This window comes from Pseudorca crassidens, chromosome X, assembly GCF_039906515.1.
Source record: "Pseudorca crassidens isolate mPseCra1 chromosome X, mPseCra1.hap1, whole genome shotgun sequence".
NCBI lineage: Eukaryota > Metazoa > Chordata > Mammalia > Artiodactyla > Delphinidae > Pseudorca > Pseudorca crassidens.
In genome coordinates, this window is record NC_090317.1 from 71823047 (window position 1) to 71843644 (window position 20598).

Consider the following 20598-nt stretch of genomic DNA (forward strand, 5'->3'; position numbering starts at 1 on the left):
GGCCCTCGGCCCCATTGGTTAGGTCTCGACGGGGGCGGGCGAACAAGGAGCCCGCTGGTTGGCGGGGGCCGGATCAATGAGGAGGCTGCGGCGCGGGCGTGAGAGGCGCGCTGAAAGTGGCGCGTCCTTTCTTTTGAGGCGAGCTCGTGCGGCGCGTGAGGTGGCTGACGCTCCCTTCTGAGCGCCGCCCGCCTAGCCCGCCGTGACCGCGACCGCGACTCGGGCCATCGACCGTCGTCCCGGTTCTGGGGCCACCCGGGTCGCGACATGAGCTCCCCGGATGAGGTGTATGTGTTGAGAAGGCGTGTGCGCCCAAAAGTCAGGGAGCGGGCCGGCGTCCGCATAGCAGGCCCCGCAGTCTCGCCGGGGCCCGACCCAGGCCCCGAGCCTGGGGAGCCGCGGAGCGGCAAGGGCGGAGGCGGCTTCCCGGACCCCCAGGGCTTCCAGTCGAAGCGGGAGATGCTGGAAGGGCGAGGGCCGGTGCTGTGGGGCCGCGAAGGCCGACCTGGCTCCCCAGATGAGCACACGAGGGACCTCCTGGACCTGATCGACGAGTCTGAGGCGGCCAAGAAGGCCAACCTGCAGCAGCTGACCGACCAGCACGTACTGTGCGTACGCAGATACCCAGACCCCGAGGGCTTCCAGTCTGAGCGGGAGATGCTGGAAGCGCGAGGGCCGGTGCTGTGGGGCCGCGAAGGCCGACCTGGCTCCCCAGAGGAGCACACGAGGGACCTCCTGGACCTGATCGAGGAGTCTGAGGCGGCCAAGGAGGCCAACCTGCAGCAGCTGACCGACCAGGATGTGCTGGGCGTCCGCAGATACCCGGACCCCGAGGGCTTCCAGTCTGAGCGGGAGATGCTGGAAGCGCGAGGGCCGGTGCTGTGGGGCCGCGAAGGCCGACCTGGCTCCCCAGAGGAGCACACGAGGGACCTCCTGGACCTGATCGACGAGTCTGAGGCGGCCAAGGAGGCCAACCTGCAGCAGCTGACCGACCAGGACGTGCTGGGCGTCCGCAGGTACCCGTCCCCGGAGAGGTCCACTGCCTTCAAAGAGGCCACTGGGTCGACACTGCGCCTCGAGGCGGGTCCCGGCGGTCGAGCAGCGCCCGGCCAGAGCTGTGGGGAGGCGTCGACGGCTCCAGCCGGCCCTGTCCACCTCGGTGGGCCTGAAGCGGGCCGGGCCTTGGGGAACCCTAAGAGAGGCACTAAGCGTAGGTTGAACGTGGCTGCGGATCGCCAGCGGCGCTCCGCGGGAGGCCTGGCCTGGCTGCTGTCCGACTCTGAGTCCTCAGATGAATTCAGTGAGACACAGCTGATGACGGTGAGCACTTACCGCAGAGGAGGAGGCCAGGCCAAGCCCAGCAGACCCGAGGATCCCGGGGACACTCCCAGACACTCGAAGTTCCAAGTCAGGGAGAATTACCGTCACGTGACAGGCTCTTCCCTGTCCTCGGCTCCGCGAGGACTCTCTTCGGTTGTGGAAAGGCAGGGCGTGGGAAAGCAGGGCATCTCTTCCCCTAAGAAAATGCAGAGCGTGCTGTGGGGCAAGGGGGGCAGCAAGCCCAGCTACCCGGGAGCTGCTGCTGCTGCTGCTGCTGCTGCTTCTGTTTCTGCTGCTGCTGCAGGTGGCCTGCCGCAGGTCACTCCTAGGAAGAACGGAGCCCAGGAGAAGAAATCCGTCGGGGGAGCATCCAAACTTGCCCTGGGGGGAACCTTCCGTTCCCGAGGGCAGCGGATCTCGGCAACTCCAGTGGAACCGGCTACCTTCCCCCCAATCTCTGGTATTCCGCTGCCTGGGAGACCCAAGAGTTATACCTTGGTCCTTTCGGGAACCAAACAGTCCAAGCACAGTGGCGCTGGGAAGAAATCCGTGGTCAGGTGGGCAAGGGAGTCTGAGGCGGTGGCGGGAGAAGATAAGGACCCAAATAGAGACCCAGCCCCAAAGGGCCAAGTGAGTAGGCCATGCTCCTCCTCTCTCCCCACTCTTCCCCCCCCCCCACAGCACCCAGGGCACACGTCTTCACCCATGCTGCCTCTGTCCACCCCTCAGAGGTCAGCATTGGGTGCCCCTCGGTCACTGGGTCATTACGATGCCAGATCGGGCTCCTTTTCCTAGGGACAAACATTAAGGTAGCACTTCGGGTGTCCTGGGCCCGGTTCTCCACCCTTGGCCTCTTTCCAGCCTCCTCTGAGAGACTTGGGCTGGGATGGAAGGGAGGGCTGGTAGCTGAATTGGGTCGGGGGATCCCTTAAAAGCTTCCCCGGAAAGCCTCAGTATTTAGACTCACCAGCTTCCTGAATCCTCCTTCCTAGCTGTTCCCCAGACCTTCCTTGCAGGGGGCCTGGGCTTTCTCAGTGTCCCACTGTTGTGCCTAGATCAGCTCTGCCTGCTGGCCTGGGGCTGACTGAGGGAGAAAGTGCTAATGAGATCAGCCTTTCAATTCCCTTCCCAATTCCCTGCCTCACCCTGGCCCGAATCACACAACTCTCTCTCTCTCTCTCTCTCTCACACACACACACACACACACACACACACAGTTCCTTAGTCCAAATCGGTGAGAAATTTTTGTTTCAGCTGCTCACTCACAGGCCAGGGACATCTTGTCTGCGCATGCATCGTAGAAAAGCCAGCAGTGGCGACGTCAACACCAGAGGTCCCCAAGATCCAGGAAACTCAGAACCCTTGGCCCTGAACCAGGGAGAAGTCATGCCCAGGGGGCCTGCCCCCTCAGGTGAGTGTCGTGGGTTTGATATGAGGGGAGGGAAGAGGGGTTGAGGACAGAAACCTCTGCCTCTGTCTCTGCCGGGGGCACAGCCTTGCTCCCAGGCAGCTTCTCCCACAGAAGACGGGGTGCTGGCAGGGCTGGCCTTGAGCCACGTCATCCTCTGTGTGGGGTTTGTGCGGCTGGGGTGATCGGTGGCAGTGCCCCAAACAGCTGCTCCGGGTGTAGACTTGCAGGGGAACAGCCTTTTCTGTTAAGTCCTGTTCGGCCACATTGCTCTCCCACGTGCTGGCTGTGGCTGCAGCTCTGGGAGGGTCGAATCCAGAGCCACATTGTTTGGGGACCACAATGGCGAAATGGCTGCCCCCGGGGAACAGGGGAAGCAGGCCCAGAGACAAGGTTCCGGCTGCTGGGCAGAGCAGGGGCGGCTGGTTGCCAGCAGAGGATGGTGCTGCCTCATCTCACTTTAGAGCCCGCTTGGCCCTTTCTACCTCACTGGGAGCCTGGGAAGCTGGATTGTGTGTCCTTTCCCTCTCAGGTGACCGGGAGCCACTTGACCATCCCCCAAGACCGGAAATGCAGCAGCAGCCACTGGGAACGCCCTGCTGTCCTTGGGTAATGCTTCCTCTGCATCCTGGAAATGCAGGCCCAAACTCGAGGGTGGGATCTGGGTCCAAGTTCAGCTGACATGTGTGGGCTCCCCCTCCCCTGCCCCCATCACGTACCCCACGGAGGGAGCCCACCTCCTTTCCACTGAGGAGCCCTTGCCAGTCTAACCACCTGGCTTTTGGGTGGAGGGCCCAGGGGAGAGGAGAAGGTGGAGGAGAGAGGAGGCCAGAGTATACTAATCATTTCTCTTCCTCCTCTGTCTGCTGGCCTAGTGTCTCGAGCTAAAGAGAGAAGTAGACGAACTTAAGGAGCAACTTGGTATGAGGAACCAGGGCCGGAGAGCGGTGTCTTAGTGAAGAACCCGGGTGGGCACCTGGGGTGGTGGTGGGCTGCAGGTGCGGTGGGCCTGGCAGGGACGATCATCCCTGTGGGGAGGAGAACCTCTCAGGCCTGGCCCTGGAGCTGGCTGTGCATGTACAACTGGGCGTGTGTACAAATAACAAAGTACTGTCTGGACTGCATGCACACTTTGACAACCAGACCAGTCCTAGGGAATGTCCTTCTGATAGGACTTTTAGAGATGCCTCGTTGATTTTTCCCTTGAACTGCTGCTTGGTGTGGCTTCTAAGGTTCTTGTTGGATTGTTTGTTTGTGTGTGTGACAAGTTCTGAGTGGTTGTGGCACGGCCCACAGCATGAGAGCTGCTGGCACATTTTGTTTCCCTTTAGGAACCGGTTCCACATTCAATTTGGGTGGTGGGGAGTGATCAGGCCCAGAGCTCTTTGCATCGGGTCTGGAGGGGTTTCAGGTATCAGGGCTAGGCGGTTCCTCACGGGGATAGGGGGACGGGCTTCTGTATCCTTCTGTCTGGAGCGCCTGCTAATGCCTGTCCCTGTTGCAGCCGCCATGCAGTACCTGGCTGACAAGTTGCAGACCCTTTGAAGTGAGTGTTACACACACCGTACCCCTTCCCACAGTCCTGGCTGTTGAGCAGGGCTGGGGGCTGGCCCTGGCTTCAGGCTCTTCCCTGTCTCTGCTGTTTCACAGGTTGAGCCCAGCGTCTTCCTGCAAGAGGAGCAGCTGGTACTTTTGGGGCCCTGGAGCTGTGGCCAAGCTCGTTCCCTCCTGTTCTGCCTCAGCTAGGGCTTCCTCTCCCCCTTGTTTTGCCCCCGCCCCGCCCCAGTTTCACAGCAGTTTCCAATTAAAGTACCTCTCATATTCTGTGTTCTGCCTTCTCTCTGGAGGGGTAGGGGTCAGGGTCGGGGTAGGGGGCCGGGGCGGGGCGCTGCTCCACGTCAGAGCCTTTTCCAGAACGGTATCTGTGGCATCCTGTGGTGGGGACTCTGGGCCAGCCTCTGCTACCATCCCTGCAGTCAAGCCAGCGGAGTGTCCCAGGTCTGGGTCCTGTGTGTGCTCTGCCTGGCCACATTGGCACGTCCTCCCTTTCCCCCGAAGGCCCTCTTCTAGCTCTCTCCAAACCCCCCTCCTCCTCTGGGGTCTGGCGGTTCCCATTCATCTCTGCCATTCACCCTTCCCATCAGCAGGAACTCATGACCCCCTTCCAGAGCTCCAATCTGGAAGCATTCACATCCTCCCTGCCCTAGCCAGCTGACCACCCTCCTCCAGCCGGGTCGTCTGTACACCCTTGAGTGGAAATTGGCCTGTCAGGTTCTATGGCGAGTGTGGTTAGTAGGTCTGTGTTGTTGCATGGTCCCCGTCAAATACTCTTCCACCAGCCCCATGACACAGATTTTCCTGGAAATGATATTTCCGTGTCCCAGCTCAATCTCCCAGACTGCCTCTTTAGGACACACGAGATTGAGTCTGAACTCCATGTTCGATTTTCCCCTCACTCGAGGTTGGGGAGCACTTCCTTCCCTCAGCCAGGACCCAGGGCTGTACCAGCCTGAGACTCAGAGGGACAGATTTGTGTTTGAGTGGGGCAAGGGTGGTTCTGCCTGACACCCTTCCTGAAAGACCGGTGTTTTACTACACAAAAGGGGGTATGATGGTAGATTGGCCATTCAAGGTTGGTGACGGTGTGTCCCTGTGTGTGAATAAATGTAACCAGGGGTAATCTCCCTTGAGGGAGAAAGATGTGATTCAGGGAGTAAAGGGAGTAGAGGCTGGTCCAGGTTCTGTAAGGCATTGAATGAGCAAAAGCAAGGTTCGGATCTGTTTTGTTCAAGGGTTGTCGTTAAATTCCCAAAACATAGGAGGGGGATGATGCAGAAGTCACCAACCCCCACGACAGGGTGTCGGGATGCTCGAAATGTTGGATTCGCTGGAGGTGGCTCTCGATCCTACTCTGTGATCCTATGATGTCTGACAACTACTGTGGGTGTGGATGGAATGAGATTGGGAAGGGTGGCTCCTCAGAGTAGCTCATCTTAGAATCAGGGGACCCATATATGAGGCCACCCAACATGAGCTACCCGGGACAGGGGCAGGATGGGCGCAGTGAGGATGGGAAGTAAGGAGTGACTGCACCTGGACAATGGGGAGCACTTGGGTCCACCCTTCCCCCATATTCTCACCCTGACTCCCTTCCAGAGTCCACGGCATGAGTTCAGGTGGGCAGACCACAGGTGGGATGGGACAGTCACAGACCTCAGGGTCAGAAAAGAACGTTCGTGGGACTTAATCCTTCCCCTCAAATCCCTCCCTGGAGAAGGTGGGCTTGATTGCTGCCCAGGCCTCTGGCTGGATTCCTAGAATGTACCCAGTGCCCCACCCAGCCTGTACCAGGCTTATGTTCTAGCCCCTCTTGCTCCGGCACTGCTCCCCACTGAGCTGAGGCCATTACCAATGAGTGTGTGTGCACTTCGAGGAAACAGAGCTAGCTTAGACCTTGGACCTGCCTCTGACCAGTAGAGACAGTCATTCCAGGTCATGTGTCCCTGCAGACACTCTGGAGAGAGTGAAGCTAACTACAGGCTGGAGACAGCCATCACAGGAACTCGCTTCCCAGTGCACACTATGGATGTTAATAGAATGTTAACAGAATGTTAATAGAAACCTTATTCATAGTCACCCCAAACTGAAAGCAATCAAGATGTTATTCAACAGATGAACGAATAAAACCATACATCTATAAATGAAACATTTTTTAACAATACAAAGGAAGGAACTCTTGATACATGCAACAACTTGGATGAATCGCAAATGCATTATGCTAAATGAAAGAAGCCAGTCTCAAAATGTTACATACTGTGTGATTGTGTTTGTATAATATTTGGAAAAGGTAAAACTATAGGGATGGGAAACAGATCACCAGTTATCAGAGGTTTGGGATGGGGGAGATGGTTTGACTACAAAGCAGCAGAATGAGGGAGATTTTGGGGCTGATGGAACTGTTTTGTATCCTGATTGTGGTGATAGTTACACAAATCTGTCCATGTGTTAAAACTCATGGTACTGAAAACAAAAAAGTTAATTTTACTATGTAATAAATCAAAATATATGTAACTAAAAAAATTAAATGTGTCATACATAAAGGCTTGGGAATCATAATGGCATGCAAAATAGTACCAGCATTCTCAAAAGTGACATTGAAAGTCAGAAAACTTTTCAGCCTGAAATTATATATCAGCTATCAAATAAGCATGAAATTAAAGGTAATATTAAAGGTAATATTTGTTCATGCAAAGTCTTAAAAGAAATTATCACCCATGGTACCTGGAGAATGAGTCCCATCAAAACACTGTGGTAAACCAAGAACAATGAAGACATTAGTTCTAGGAAGCAGAAGATCCCACTTAGGGGTTTGGTAAAGGAGTGTTCTAGGAGCGACACTCTAGGCAACCAATAAAGATTGAAACTGGGTCCAGGAAAGTGATTTCCAACAACAAAGGAATGGACATAGTTGAAGATTGAGAAAATATTGCCAATAGGCCTATGACAGAAATGTAAGCTCTTGAGGGAAGGAACGTCATCTGTTTTTCTCAGTGATGTAGCACCATGTGTTAGAACAGTACCTGGCATGTGGTAAGCCCTCAATAGAGAATTGTGAAATGGAAAGGAGAGAAAGAGTGAATGAGAAGAGAAGAATTTGACACAGCAAGTATACACTGACTCTTAAGGAGTTTTTATGTGAAGGTGAGCAGAGAAAAATGGTGTCGCTTGAAGGGAAATTGGAATCAAAAGAAGGTTTTCTTTAATTGGGAGAAACGACAACATACTTGTATGCTGATAGGAATGATCCAAAATAGAGAAAACTATTTATGAATGAGGGAAGTTTGTTTCTGATTGCCTGTATACTCTCAATGAAATGGGAAGCAAGGTCATCTGGTGAGAGCGAAGGTGGTCCATGATCAGCAAGTACCCCCTCAACTTTCCCGGATCATCTTGTGATCTTCTTCTTTCTTTTACAATTTTATTTATTTATTTGGCTGCGCTGGGCCTCTGTGGCTGCGCGCCGGCTTTCTCTAGTTGCGGTGAGCAGGGGTTACTCTGCGTTGTGGTGCGCGGGCTTCTCATTGCAGTGGCTTCTCTTGTTGTGGAGCATGGGCTCTAGGCACGCAGGCTTCAGCAGTTGTGGCACACAGGCTCTAGAGCACAGGCTCCAGTAGCTGTGCTGCACAGGCTTAGTTGATCCGTGGCATAGGGGATCTTCTGGAACCAGGGATCGAACCCGTGTCCCCTACATTGGCAGACAGATTCTTAACCACTGTGCCACCAGGGAAGTCCCGTGATCTTCTTGTATGGAACTTTTCATAATAAAGTGCTGTGAAAAATTAAAAAGAAGTGCTTTTGTTCGTTAAAAGGTATGATAAAAAGAGTGAAGTCAAGCTAAAAACTAGAAGATATTTACATAACATGAAATCATCAAAGAATTAAAGTATAGAATACATAAAGAACTTCCACAAATAAATATGCAAACAACCCAAGGGGAAAATGGGCAAAGGACACTAAATGAACACCTCATAGACAAGAAAATCCCCAAGGCCAAGCATATGAAAAGCTGCTCAATATTATTACTAATATTATTACTAATCAAGAAATTGCAGATTAAATCTACAATGAGACGCCATTTCACTATCACAAGTTTGACAACAATTTTGTACTTTGTTAATATCAAATGTTGATGAGGATGTGGAACAGTTAAACGCTGTTGATAGGAGTAGAAATTAGCATGACCCCATTGTAAAAACTCTGGCATGATCTAGTAATGTTGGAAATCTTCTTTCCCTATGAGATGACAATTTCAGTCCTAAGTATGAGCACTGGAACGCAGCTTCCCAGCCATTTGATTCTATGGCTCACACAGAAAATGATGATTGTATGGCATAGAGGAGTAAGATGACAAAGTTGTTCAGGGCCAGAACCAAGCGGTCCAGGGGCTGCTGTCTGGCTGTCTCTGGAGATGAAGGCCTCAAAGTCCCAGGTCCAAAAGTTGGAAAGCTCTGCCCTGGAAGGCTCTTGTACGTGGGCACCAGGAAACATGCGCCAGAATGTTTATAGTAGCGCTATGAATAATATCTGCCCAAATGGAAACAACCCAAATTACCCATTGACAGGAGAATGGATACATAGGTTGAGATACAGTTGATTCTTGTTATTTGTAGATTCCATACTTGCAAATTCCCCTATTTGCTAAAATTCATTTTTAACCACAAATCAGTACCAGAGTGCTTTCCTCCTCGTTCGAGAGAGCTGTGAAAAATTTGAGTTGGTGGAATATGTTCCCAACTGAGGTCAAACAAGGTGACGCCCTGCCTTCTGGTTTCAGTCTCATACTGCAAGCAAGTGTCCTTTTCATGATTTATTTGGTGCCACATAGTTTGCATTTTTGTGCTTCTTTGTTGGTGATTTCATAATTAAAGATGGCCTCCAAGCTTAGTGCTGAAGTACTGTCTAGTGTTCTTGAGTGCAAAATGACTATGACGTGCACTCAAGAAAATATGTGTGTTACATAAACCTTGTTCAGGCATGATTTATAATGCTGTTGGCTGTGAGGTCAGTGTTAATGAATCAATAATATTTGTATTAAATAGAGTGCCTTTAAACAGAAACACACATGAAACATGATTACGCAGCGATCAGTCGATGAAAATGTTGTGACCAGCGGATGGTAGGAACTTGAAATTATATTTCCCTTAGGAGCAATGTTTCAGGATTGCCTAATTCAGTGTTCATGGCAACTTTATAGACTGCAAATAACTATCATGATAATGAGAGTCTACTGTATATTCATTTGGTGGAACAGTGTACAGCAATGAAAATGAACAAGTGCCTGCCACATGCGACAACAGGGATGAATCTCAGTTACACAGTATCACACGGGAGAAGTCAGAAACAACACAAATGATTCCATTTACATAAAGACCAAAGGATGCAGCAAAACCAACGTTGTTAGGAATATGAACCTATGTAGAGAATAACTAAAGAAAAGGAAGGGAACGCTGAAGACAAAGGATAGAGGTTACTTCTGAGGAGGGTGAAGGGAAAGGAATTGGAGCTTCCATGCAAGGAACTTCTAAGGTTATGGTGACGTTTGAAAAAACACTGCTATAAAAGTTTACTGAGGGAATGAATGGCTCCCAAGTCTGTATCTCTCTCTAGCTTTGACCCCTCACTGGTGTTCCAGAACCAAATTTCTAAGTGCATCCTGGCTAATTCCACCTGCATGTCCTATAAGAAACACAACCTTAATGTATCCAAAATCCCATCATTTCCCTCCCAATCTTTCTTTACTTCCTGTGTCCTTATGCTCCCCACCACAAAGTCACTCAAAACGGAAATGTTAGTCACCTTTGACTTCTGCTTCCTTGTGGTGGCCATAGAAACATGCCCCTCCGATCCACTGCAGGGAACATAGTAGATTGGCAAGTGCCAGCTGCCACTTCTCTGGCACCACCATTGTTTGTGCCAAGATCCCACATCCTCTGGGTAGCTCCCAGCCAGTGACTGAGCATGGCAGGGGCATACTGCTTCAGGACAGGGACTCCTCTAAATGGCAGCTGTAGGGTGGGGACTCCACATGAGCCTGAACAAACTAAACTAAACGGAACTAAAGTTTACTGTTAGAACGAAACTGCATCTGAGATTCTTCTTATCTGACCCTCCTTTCCCCCGCGTCTCTCTTACAGACGTCAGACCCGCATCGCACCCTGAAGAAGAAGACTCATTCCTGCTCCTTCTCCTTTATCCTTCACATGCCATTCTCCCATCATGTTCGTTCATGTCCAATCATGCCTTGGTGTCCGTATTTTTGGAGGACCCAAACTAACAAAAGTGGTACCAGGAGTGGTCTGAGAAGTTAGCTATAAGATGGGGTTTATGGACCAGCTCACTCACTGCCCAAATGACAAAGAGCATACCATTTTGAGTGTTATGTGGGGCAAGGATAATCTCTAGCACAAGGTTACCTCCTGATTCCTTAAGGTTTTATCCATACGTACCTTGAAAAATATCCCAGTGGAGGGTCTTACTTGTGGCCTGTGAGATGATTCAGGCCTTTGAATGGTAGGGAGGGCACTATGTCTATAGGGAGGGCAGAGGCGGCTGTTCATCACTGTTATACTGGCGCCCTGCAAAGACATAATGAGAAACTAAGGGACATTACCAAACAGTTAAGGGCCAAGTGTAAGATTCATGGGGTTTTCTTGGTGGCTTACAAAATGCCCTTGCCTCCTGCAGAGACAGCTGAGTAGCTCACAGATTATGCGATAACAATAAGTGCAGAACTCCAGATATGTATACATCCTTGACAAACACAGGCCTGTTATAGGAAGGTCAGGGCCCTTTTTGGAAAAACTTCAGACTCTGAAATATAGGCCGGGTATATTGGCATGGATGTCTCCAAACGTTGGCTTATCAGATCCAAACGTCCTGAGGCCTCAAAGCTTGCAGGGTGGCCCTTCCTTCCCTAGCAAGAGCTAACACATGCCCTGTGCTGGTAGATGCTACAGAGTCTGCTCCCCCACAAAGTGACAGACGCCTCTCCCAGGGAAACCCTCATCTCTTCCCCATAAACTCACTGGGATATGCCGAGCCTGATAAGGGGAAAAAGAAATTATACACCAAGAAATAACAAGCCTGTACTGGCAGGAGCAGGGCAATATCCCTGGGATTGGATTTTGAGGGTGCTGGATCAAGTGGACAGGAATATAAGAGTGGAAGAGCAAGTTTTGCTGAGCGGAGGCACTTTCTCATGCCATGGGATTTAACACACGGGCAGGACTCCAGGAGATGGAGGAAATTCACTGCCATACTGGCCCTTTGAAACTTTGAGAAAGTGATGGCCCATAAGGAGAGAAGTGGAAATGCCTGCCTTGGATTGGCAGGTGACAGAGGAAGGAACAATAAGGTTGAGTGATGCAGACATGCTAGAACGGACAGAAAAGGTGAGGCCAGTCACATGGCCTCATGGTTATGTCCCACTGTAGGGCTGAGAGGACACATCCCACTGTAGGACACATGTCCCACTGTAGGGCTGAGAGGACACATCACTCACCAAAGCCATCAGGAGTGTTCTGGTGAGAGGGGCCCCAGCATCACTAGAAGTTTGGTGGTTGCTCCCCTCTGGAGGCCAATGCCAATGATGGAAGGAAAGTGGTCCCGACCTGGGCTCATTACCACCCATGGGAGCCAACGAATTCTGACATAATAGAGGGCAGAGGGCAGCTCTTAACCAAGAGATGCCAGCAGACCACATTTCCAGTAACGACCAGCAAGCTCAGAGGGGCAGTCAAGAGTGCCTGCTTGACCGGCAGAAAGCTGAGAAGATGGCTCAGACAGCATGGCTCCCTAGGGGCAACGACAGCCAGCAAAAGGCAAGAATGCAAGAGAAGGAGGGCCATCATCCCGCTAAAAAGCCACAGTCTCCTGCTCAGTTCCTGGTCCTCAGCCAATTCAGAGACTGGCCCCACTGAAGAGGTGGATGAGTCCTGAGGAGGAAGGATCCAGAAACAAGGCAGTGGGTTATGACCGTCCCTAAAGAGAATGACTGCCAGTTCTCAGGTGACTGTACCCGGAGGCTAGAAAAAGACCCAGACACTTCTACTACTACTGGACACAGGATCTGAGCTGACATTGATCCAGGAGGCCCAAAGTGTCATGATGGGGCCCCATTAGAATGGGGCTTATGAGGCCCTGACATTAAAAGGAGTTGGGAATAGAGACCGGTTCACAGTGAGCTGAATGGATCCCTGGACCAAAATAGCGGTCATTTCTCCAGTCCCCAAGCTGATAATGATAAGTGATGCACTTGGCAGTTGGAGCAATGACTTCCACATTGGGTCACTGCTCTGTGGGGTAAGAGCTATCCCGGTGGGGAAAGCCAAGAGGAACCTCTGACACTGGCTCCCACCCCAGGCCAAGAGAGTAAGTCAAAAGCAGTATTGGATCCTGGTGAGCATAGGGGGCTAAAGCAGAGATTAGTAGACATCGTTGGAGACGTATGGGATGCAGGGGAAGAGGAGGTAGGAGAGCCACACGGACGAAGAGAGTGGAGAAGGTGAGAAGAAGTTCTGGGAGTCTCTCTCTGGGGGAGGGAGGAAGGGAATGGAAATGGTGAGAGGGAAGACGGAGGCTTCCACTGAATCCACTGGTAATGTTTCCTAGGGTGCTGGTGGATGCAGGAGATTTTGCTATATCCTTCCTTATCCATTTTAACATATTTGAAATAGCACACCACGACTTAAAAAGTCACTGGGAGAAGTGGAAGAGGGCGGTATCCACAAACGGGCAGGCACCATCGGGGGCAGGCTCGAGGAGGAGGATTGCAGATTTACAGTGCACCCAATCACCCCTGCTCTGAAACTTCTCCAGCACGGCCAGCTTCTCAGGTGCAGACCCAGAAAACTGGGCCTTTGAGTTCCACAGGCAAGAGGGGTTCAGACACCCCAGGACTCTCCAGGAGGTCAGCCAGAGCAGGATGCAGGAGAGAGAGGTGACTGAAGACAGGAGTATGAACGGGAAGGAGCAGAAGGAAGGTATGGGAGGAATGGAGCGGTGTCAGAGTAGGAGTGGGGTGGCAGACACGGGAAATTCTAACACCCATGGGCCATATAGAAACCAAGGGAGGCACCACTCCCCAGACATCAGTACTGCTCAGCTCAGGGGAGCTGAGAACTGACAGTTCCAAGAAAAACTGAGAGACACCTGGCTATCCACACCCACCGCCATCACAACTGGTAGGCCTTGGTTGTGCGTCCTTCAAAACTTTAAAACATACTTGTACATATACTTAAATGAATTCTCATATATTACATAGGATTGACTGGTGTGTGTGCGTGTGCCCACGCACGCAAGTGATTTAACTTACAAATGTGAATCCAAAGCCATCGTTCTGCAACTTGCAGTTGGAAGTCAGGCGGATGCTTTCGAAAGCTGTGAGAATGGCCTGATGCATTCCGTTGGACTGCCACGCTTTATGCTACTGGATTCTAAGCCACGTTGCATTCATCCGTTTCCTTACTGACGGGAATTTGGAGTGTTCCCAGTTTTTCCCATCACCAACACCCTTGTGCATGTGTTCTTGTACACTACAGGTACCAGCGTGTCTCCGGAAGAAGTACCAGGCAGCGGACTTGCAGGAGCATAGAGGAAATAGATTCTTTCTTCCTTCCTTTTAAAGATCTTGGGCTAAAAGCAAGGACTCTGGAGTCAGATTGATTGGTTTCAATCCTGCCGCTGATCCCCACGAGCCGAATGACCTTGGGCCAGTGGCCGAATCTCTCAGTGCCTGTTTCCTCACCGGGAACAGGCCAGTAATAGTTGGTATTACAGTTAACGGCGTGTCATGCAGATGCATTATTATTTATGCCCAGCGCTTAGAAGAGTGCCAGGCACAGAGTGCGTGCTGGCACTAAGTTGCTTTCAATGGATTCTGCCAAATTACCTCCCAAATGCGTCTCTTGCACCACCGCCACAGGGGTTCGCTCCTAACCTCTCCCACCCTCGGAATGGTTAAGCTCTTTGAAGGTTGTCAACCTAGTGTGTGAAACCCGATTCGTGGTTTTAGTTCACATCTCCAGGATCAGCGGTGGGGAGCACCTTTTGGGGTGTAACTGGCCACTGCGATTTCCTCTTCTTTGAATTTGCCTCAGAGAGGGGGAAGGACTGATGGAGCGAGCCCAACCCCAAGTCTATCCGCCAAACCCGCCTGCCAGTAACGTCTGCTGAGCCACATTTGATGGAGCAGTTGAGACAGAGACCTTACAGAACGAAAATACGATCCGTTTGCTCTCTGGCCGACCCCTGATCACTGACTGCGGGACTCCTGTGCCCATTCTCCTGTTGGGTCTTAAGGCTTGCGGTGGAAGGGAGCCTGGCAAATGCTTTCGGCGCATGCTAGGCATCCAGCGCCTCCATCTTGACGTTTCATCCTCACCACCCCTGGAGCCCGACACCCTCACTCCCCGACGCCCTCGACCCCCTGTACACATGGGAAACGGAGGCTCAGAGCTGTGACTCTAACCAGAAAGGGGAGGCGGGACAGGAGGAGGCGGGCCCAGAGGCTTGACAGAGGGAGGCACTCCCACCAACCCCTTCACCAGCCAACTGCCCGGAACGCCCAGGGACTTGCTAGCAAACCAGAGACCCTCGACCCCATTGGTTAGGTCTCGACGGGGTCGGGAGAACAAGGCGCCCGCTGGTTGGCGGGGGCCAGACCAATGAGGAGGCCGCGGCGCGGGCGTGTGAGGCGCGCTGAAAGTGGCGCGTCGTTTCTTTTGAGGCGAGCTCGTGCGGCGCGTGAGGTGGCTGACGCTCCCTTCTGAGCGCCGGCCGCCTAGCCCGCTGTGACCGCGACCGCGACCCAGGCCATCGACCGTCGCCCCGGTTCTGGGGCCGCCCGGGTCGCGACATGAGCTCCCCGAATAAGATGTCTGTGTGGGGAAGGCTTTTCCGCCCAAAGGGCAGGGAGCGGGCCGGCGTCCGCGAGGCCTGCCCCGCAGTCCAACGGGGACCCGCCCCAGGCCCCGAGACTGGGGAGCCGCGGAGCGGCGAGGGCGCAGGCGGCTTCCCAAACCCCGAGGGCTTCCAATTGAAACGGGAGATGGTGGAAGCGCGAGGGCCCGTGCTGTGGGGCCGCGAAGGCCGACCTGGCTCCCCTGCTTACCACAAGAGGGATCTCCTGGACCTGATCGAGGAGTCTGACGAGGCCAACCTGCAGCAGCTGACCGACCAGGACGTGCTGGGCGTCCGCAGGTACCCGACCCCGGAGAGCTCCACTGCCTTCAATGAGTCCACCATGTGGACACTGCGCCTCGAGGCGGGTCCCGGCGGTCGAGGAGCGCCCGGCCAGAGCTGTGGGGAGGGGCCGACGGCTCCAGCCGGCCCTCTCCACCTCGGTAGGCCTGAAGCGGGCCGGGCCTTGGGGAACCCTAAGAGAGGCACTAACCGTAAGTTGAACGTGGCTGCGGATCGCCAGCGGCGCTCCGCAGAAGGCCTGGCCTGGCTGCTGTCCGACTCCGAGTCCTCAGATGAATTCAGTGAGACACAGCTGATGACGGTGAGCACTTACCCCAGAGGAGGAGGCCAGGCCAAGCCCAGCAGACCCGAGGATCCCGGGGACACTCCCAGACACTCGAAGTTCCAAATCAGGGAGAATTTCCTTCACGTGACAGGCTCTTCCCTGTCCTTGGCTCCGCGAGGACTCTCTTCAGTTGTGGAAAGGCAGGGCGTGGGAGAGCAGGGCATCTCTTCCCCTAAGAAAATGCAGAGTGTGCTGTGGGGCAAGGGGGGCAGCAAGCCCAGCTACGCGGGAGCTGCTGCTGCTGCTGCTGCTGCTGCTCCAGGTGGCCTGCCGCAGGTCACTCCTAGGAAGAACGGAGCCCAGGAGAAGAAATCCGTCGGGGGAACATCCAAACTTGCCCTGGGGGGAACCTTCCGTTCCCGGGGGCAGCGAATCTCGGCAACTCCCGTGGAAGCGGCCACCTTCCCCCCATTCTCTGGTATTCCGCTGCCTGGGAGACCCAAGAGTTATACCTTGGTCCTTTCGGGAACCAAACAGTCCAAGCACAGCGGCTCTGGGAAGAAATCCGTGGTCAGCTGGGCAAGGGAGTCTGAGGCAGTGGCGGGAGAAGATAAGGACCCAAATAGAGACCCAGCCCCAAAGGGCCAAGTGAGTAGGCCATGCTCCTCCTCTCTCCCCACTCTTCCCCCCCCCCACAGCACCCAGGGCACACGTCTTCACCCATGCTGCCTCTGTCCACCCCTCAGAGGTCAGCATTGGGTGCCCCTCGGTCACTGGGTCATTACGATGCCAGATCGGGCTCCTTTTCCTAGGGACAAACATTAAGGTAGCACTTCGGGTGTCCTGGGCCCAGTTCTCCACCCTTGGCCTCTTTCCAGCCTCCTCTGAGAGACTTGGGCTGGGATGGAAGGGAGGGCTGGTAGCTGAATTGGGTCGGGGGATCCCTTAAAAGCTTCCTCGGAAAGCCTCAGTATTTAGACTCACCAGCTTCCTGAATCCTCCTTCCTAGCTGTTCCCCAGACCTTCCTTGCAGGGGGCCTGGGCTTTCTCAGTGTCCCACTGTTGTGCCTAGATCAGCTCTGCCTGCTGGCCTGGGGCTGCCTGAGGGAGAAAGTGCTAATGAGATCAGCCTTTCAATTCCCTTCCCAATTCCCTGCCTCACCCTGGCCCGAATCACACAACTCTCTCTCTCTCTCTCTCTCTCTCTCTCTCTCTCTCTCTCTCTCTCACACACACACACGCACACACACACACACACACACAGTTCCTTAGTCCAAATCGGTGAGAAATTTTTGTTTCAGCTGCTCACTCACAGGCTAGGGACATCTTGTCTGCGCATGCATCGTAGAAAAGCCAGCAGTGGCGACGTCAACACCAGAGGCCCCCAAGATCCAGGAAACTCAGAACCCTTGGCCCTGAACCAGGGAGAAGTCATGCCCAGGGGGCCTGCCCCCTCAGGTGAGTGTCGTGGGTTTGATATGAGGGGAGGGAAGAGGGGTTGAGGACAGAAACCTCTGCCTCTGTCTCTGCCGGGGGCACAGCCTTGCTCCCAGGCAGCTTCTCCCACAGAAGACGGGGTGCTGGCAGGGCTGGCCTTGAGCCACATCATCCTCTGTGTGGGGTTTGTGCGGCCGGGGTGATCGGTGGCAGTGCCCCAAACAGCTGCTCCGGGTGTAGACTTGCAGGGGAACAGCCTTTTCTGTTAAGTCCTGTTCGGCCACATTGCTCTCCCACGTGCTGGCTGTGGCTGCAGCTCTGGGAGGGTCGAATCCAGAGCCACATTGTTTGGGGACCACAATGGCGAAATGGCTGCCCCGGGGAACAGGGGAGGCAGGCCCAGAGACAAGGTTCCGGCTGCTGGGCAGAGCAGGGGCGGCTGGTTGCCGGCAGAGGATGGTGCTGCCTCACCTCACTTTAGAGCCCGCTTGGCCCTTTCCACCTCACTGGGAGCCTGGGAAGCTGGATTGTGTGTCCTTTCCCTCTCAGGTGACCAGGGGCCACTTGACCATCCCCCAAGACCGGAAACGCAGCAGCAGCCACTGGGAATGCCCTGCTGTCCTTGGGTAATGCTTCCTCTGCATCCTGGAAATGCAGGCCCAAACTCGAGGGTGGGATCTGGGTCCAAGTTCAGCTGACATGTGTGGGCTCCCCCTCCCCTGCCCCCATCACGTACCCCACGGAGGGAGCCCACCTCCTTTCCACTGAGGAGCCCTTGCCAGTCTAACCACCCGGCTTTGGGGTGGAGGGCCCGGGGGAGAGGAGAAGGTGGAGGGGAGAGGAGAAGGTGGAGGAGAGAGGAGGCCAAAGTATACTAATCATTTCTCTTCCTCCTCTGTCTGCTGGCCTAGTGTCTCGAGCTAAAGAGAGAAGTAGACGAACTTAAGGAGCAACTTGGTATGAGGAACCAGGGCCGGAGAGCGGTGTCTTAGTGAAGAACCCGGGTGGGCACCTGGGGTGGGGGTGGGCTGCAGGTGTGGTGGGCCTGGCAGGGACGATCATCCCTGTGGGGAGGAGAACCTCTCAGGCCTGGCCCTGGAGCTGGCTGTGCATGTACAACTGGGCGTGTGTACAAATAGCAAAGTACTGTCTGGACTGCATGCACACTTTGACAACCAGACCAGTCCTAGGGAATGTCCTTCTGATAGGACTTTTAGAGATGCCTCGTTGATTTTTCCCTTGAACTGCTGCTTGGTGTGGCTTCTAAGGTTCTTGTTGGATTGTTTGTTTGTGTGTGTGACAAGTTCTGAGTGGTTGTGGCATGGCCCACAGCATGAGAGCTGCTGGCACATTTTGTTTCCCTTTAGGAACCGGTTCCACATTCAGTTTGGGTGGTGGGGAGTGATCAGGCCCAGAGCTCTTTGCATCGGGTCTGGAGGGGTTTCAGGTATCAGGGCTAGGCGGTTCCTCACGGGGATAGGGGGACGGGCTTCTGTATCCCTCTGTCTGGAGTGCCTGCTAATGCCTGTCCTTGCTGAAGCCGCCATGCAGTACCTGGCTGGCAAGTTGCAGACCCTTTGAAGTGAGTGTTACACACACCGTACCCCTTCCCACAGTCCTGGCTGTTGAGCAGGGCTGGGGGCTGGCCCTAGCTTGAGGCTCTTCCCTGACTCTGCTGTTTCACAGGTTGAGCCCAGCATCTTCCTGCAAGATGAGCAGCTGGTACCTTTGGGGCCCAGGAGCTGTGGCCACGCTCATTCCCTCCTGTTCTGCCTCAGCTAGGGCTTCCTCTCCCCCGTGTTTTGCCCCCGCCCCGCCCCAGTTTCACAGCAGTTTCCAATTAAAGTACCTCTCATATTCTGTGTTCTGCCTTCTCTCTGGAGGGGTAGGGGTTGGGGTCGGGGTAGGGGGCCGGGGCGGGCACTGCTCCACTTCAGAGCCTTTTCCAGAGTGGTATCTGTGGCATCCTGTGGTGGGGACTCTGGGCCAGCCTCTTCTACCATCCCTGCAGTCAAGCCAGCGGAGTGTCCCAGGTCTGGGTCCTGTGTTTGCTCTGCCTGGCCACATTGGCACGTCCTCCCTCTCCCCTGAAGGCCCTCTTCTAGTTCTCTCCAAACTCCCCTCCTCCTTTGGGGTCTGGCGGTTCCCATTCATCTCTGCCCTTCACCCTTCCCATCAGCAGGAACTCATGACCCCCTTCCGTAGCTCCAATCTGGAAGCATTCACATCCTCCCTGCCCTAGCCAGCTGACCACCCTCCTCCAGCCGGGTCGTCTGTACACCCTTGAGTGGAAATTGGCCTGTCAGGTTCTATGGCGAGTGTGGTTAGTCGGTCTGTGTTGTTGCATGGTCCCCATCAAATACTCTTCCACCAGTCCCATGACACAGATTTTCCTGGAAATGATATTTCCGTGTCCCAGCTCAATCTCCCAGACTGCCTCTTTAGGACACACGAGATTGAGTCTGAACTCCATGTTCGATTTCCCCCTCACTCGAGGTTGGGGAGCACTTCCTTCCCTCAGCCAGGACCCAGGGCTGTACCAGCCTGAGACTCAGAGGGACAGATTTGTGTTTGAGTGAGGCAAGGGTGGTTCTGCCTGACACCCTTCCTGAAAGACCGGTGTTTTACTACACAAAAGGGGGTATGATGGTAGATTGGCTATTCAAGGTTGGTGACGGTGTGTCCCTGTGTGTGAATAAATGTAATCAGGGGTAATCTCCCTTGAGGGAGAAAGATGTGATTCAGGGAGTAAAGGGAGTAGAGGCTGGTCCAGGTTCTGTAAGGCATTGAATGAGCAAAAGCAAGGGTCGGATCTGTTTTGTTCAAGGGTTGTCCTTAAATTCCCAAAACATAGGAGGGGGATGATGCAGAAGTCACCAACCCCCACGACAGGGTGTCGGGATGCTCGAAATGTTGGATTCGCTGGAGGTGGCTCTCGATCCTACTCTGTGATCCTATGATGTCTGACAACTACTGTGGGTGTGGATGGAATGAGATTGGGAAGGGTGGCTCCTCAGAGTAGCTCATCTTAGAATCAGGGGACCCATATATGAGGCCACCCAACATGAGCTACCCGGGACAGGGGCAGGATGGGCGCAGTGAGGATGGGAAGTAAGGAGTGACTGTACCTGGGCAATGGGGAGCACTTGGGTCTACCCTTCCCCCGTATTCTCACCCTGACTCCCTTCCAGAGTCCATGGAATGAGCTCAGGTGGACAGACCACATGTGGGATGGGACAGTCAGAGATCGCAGGGTCAGAAAAGAACGTTCCTGTGACTCTATCCTTACACTCACACCCCTCTCTGGAGAAGGTGGGCTTGACTGCTTAGTTTACAGCTTTGAGCCTGAATCTGATCCAGTGGTTATTGCTTGGTGGTGTAGGACATCTCGCTGCTGTCTGAGTGA

At 53.8% G+C, this 20598-nt stretch overlaps 2 protein-coding genes across 2 annotated transcripts; both read left to right on the plus strand.

Moving 5' to 3' along the window:
• Positions 1–76: 76 nt before the first annotated feature.
• Positions 77–19052, plus strand: LOC137216650 (uncharacterized protein CXorf49 homolog). The gene is made up of 7 exons (XM_067722713.1): positions 77–98; positions 197–1950; positions 2575–2731; positions 3261–3337; positions 3604–3649; positions 4233–4274; positions 18879–19052. Exons 1-6 carry the CDS (start codon positions 77–79, stop codon positions 4271–4273), a joined length of 2097 nt encoding a protein of 698 aa, XP_067578814.1. The 3' UTR covers position 4274; positions 18879–19052.
• LOC137216652 (uncharacterized protein CXorf49 homolog) lies at positions 13212–18974 on the plus strand. Its single transcript, XM_067722714.1, has 5 exons — positions 13212–13269; positions 15073–16416; positions 17076–17213; positions 17742–17818; positions 18879–18974. Exons 1-5 carry the CDS (start codon positions 13212–13214, stop codon positions 18972–18974), a joined length of 1713 nt encoding a protein of 570 aa, XP_067578815.1.
• Positions 19053–20598: the final 1546 nt, after the last annotated feature.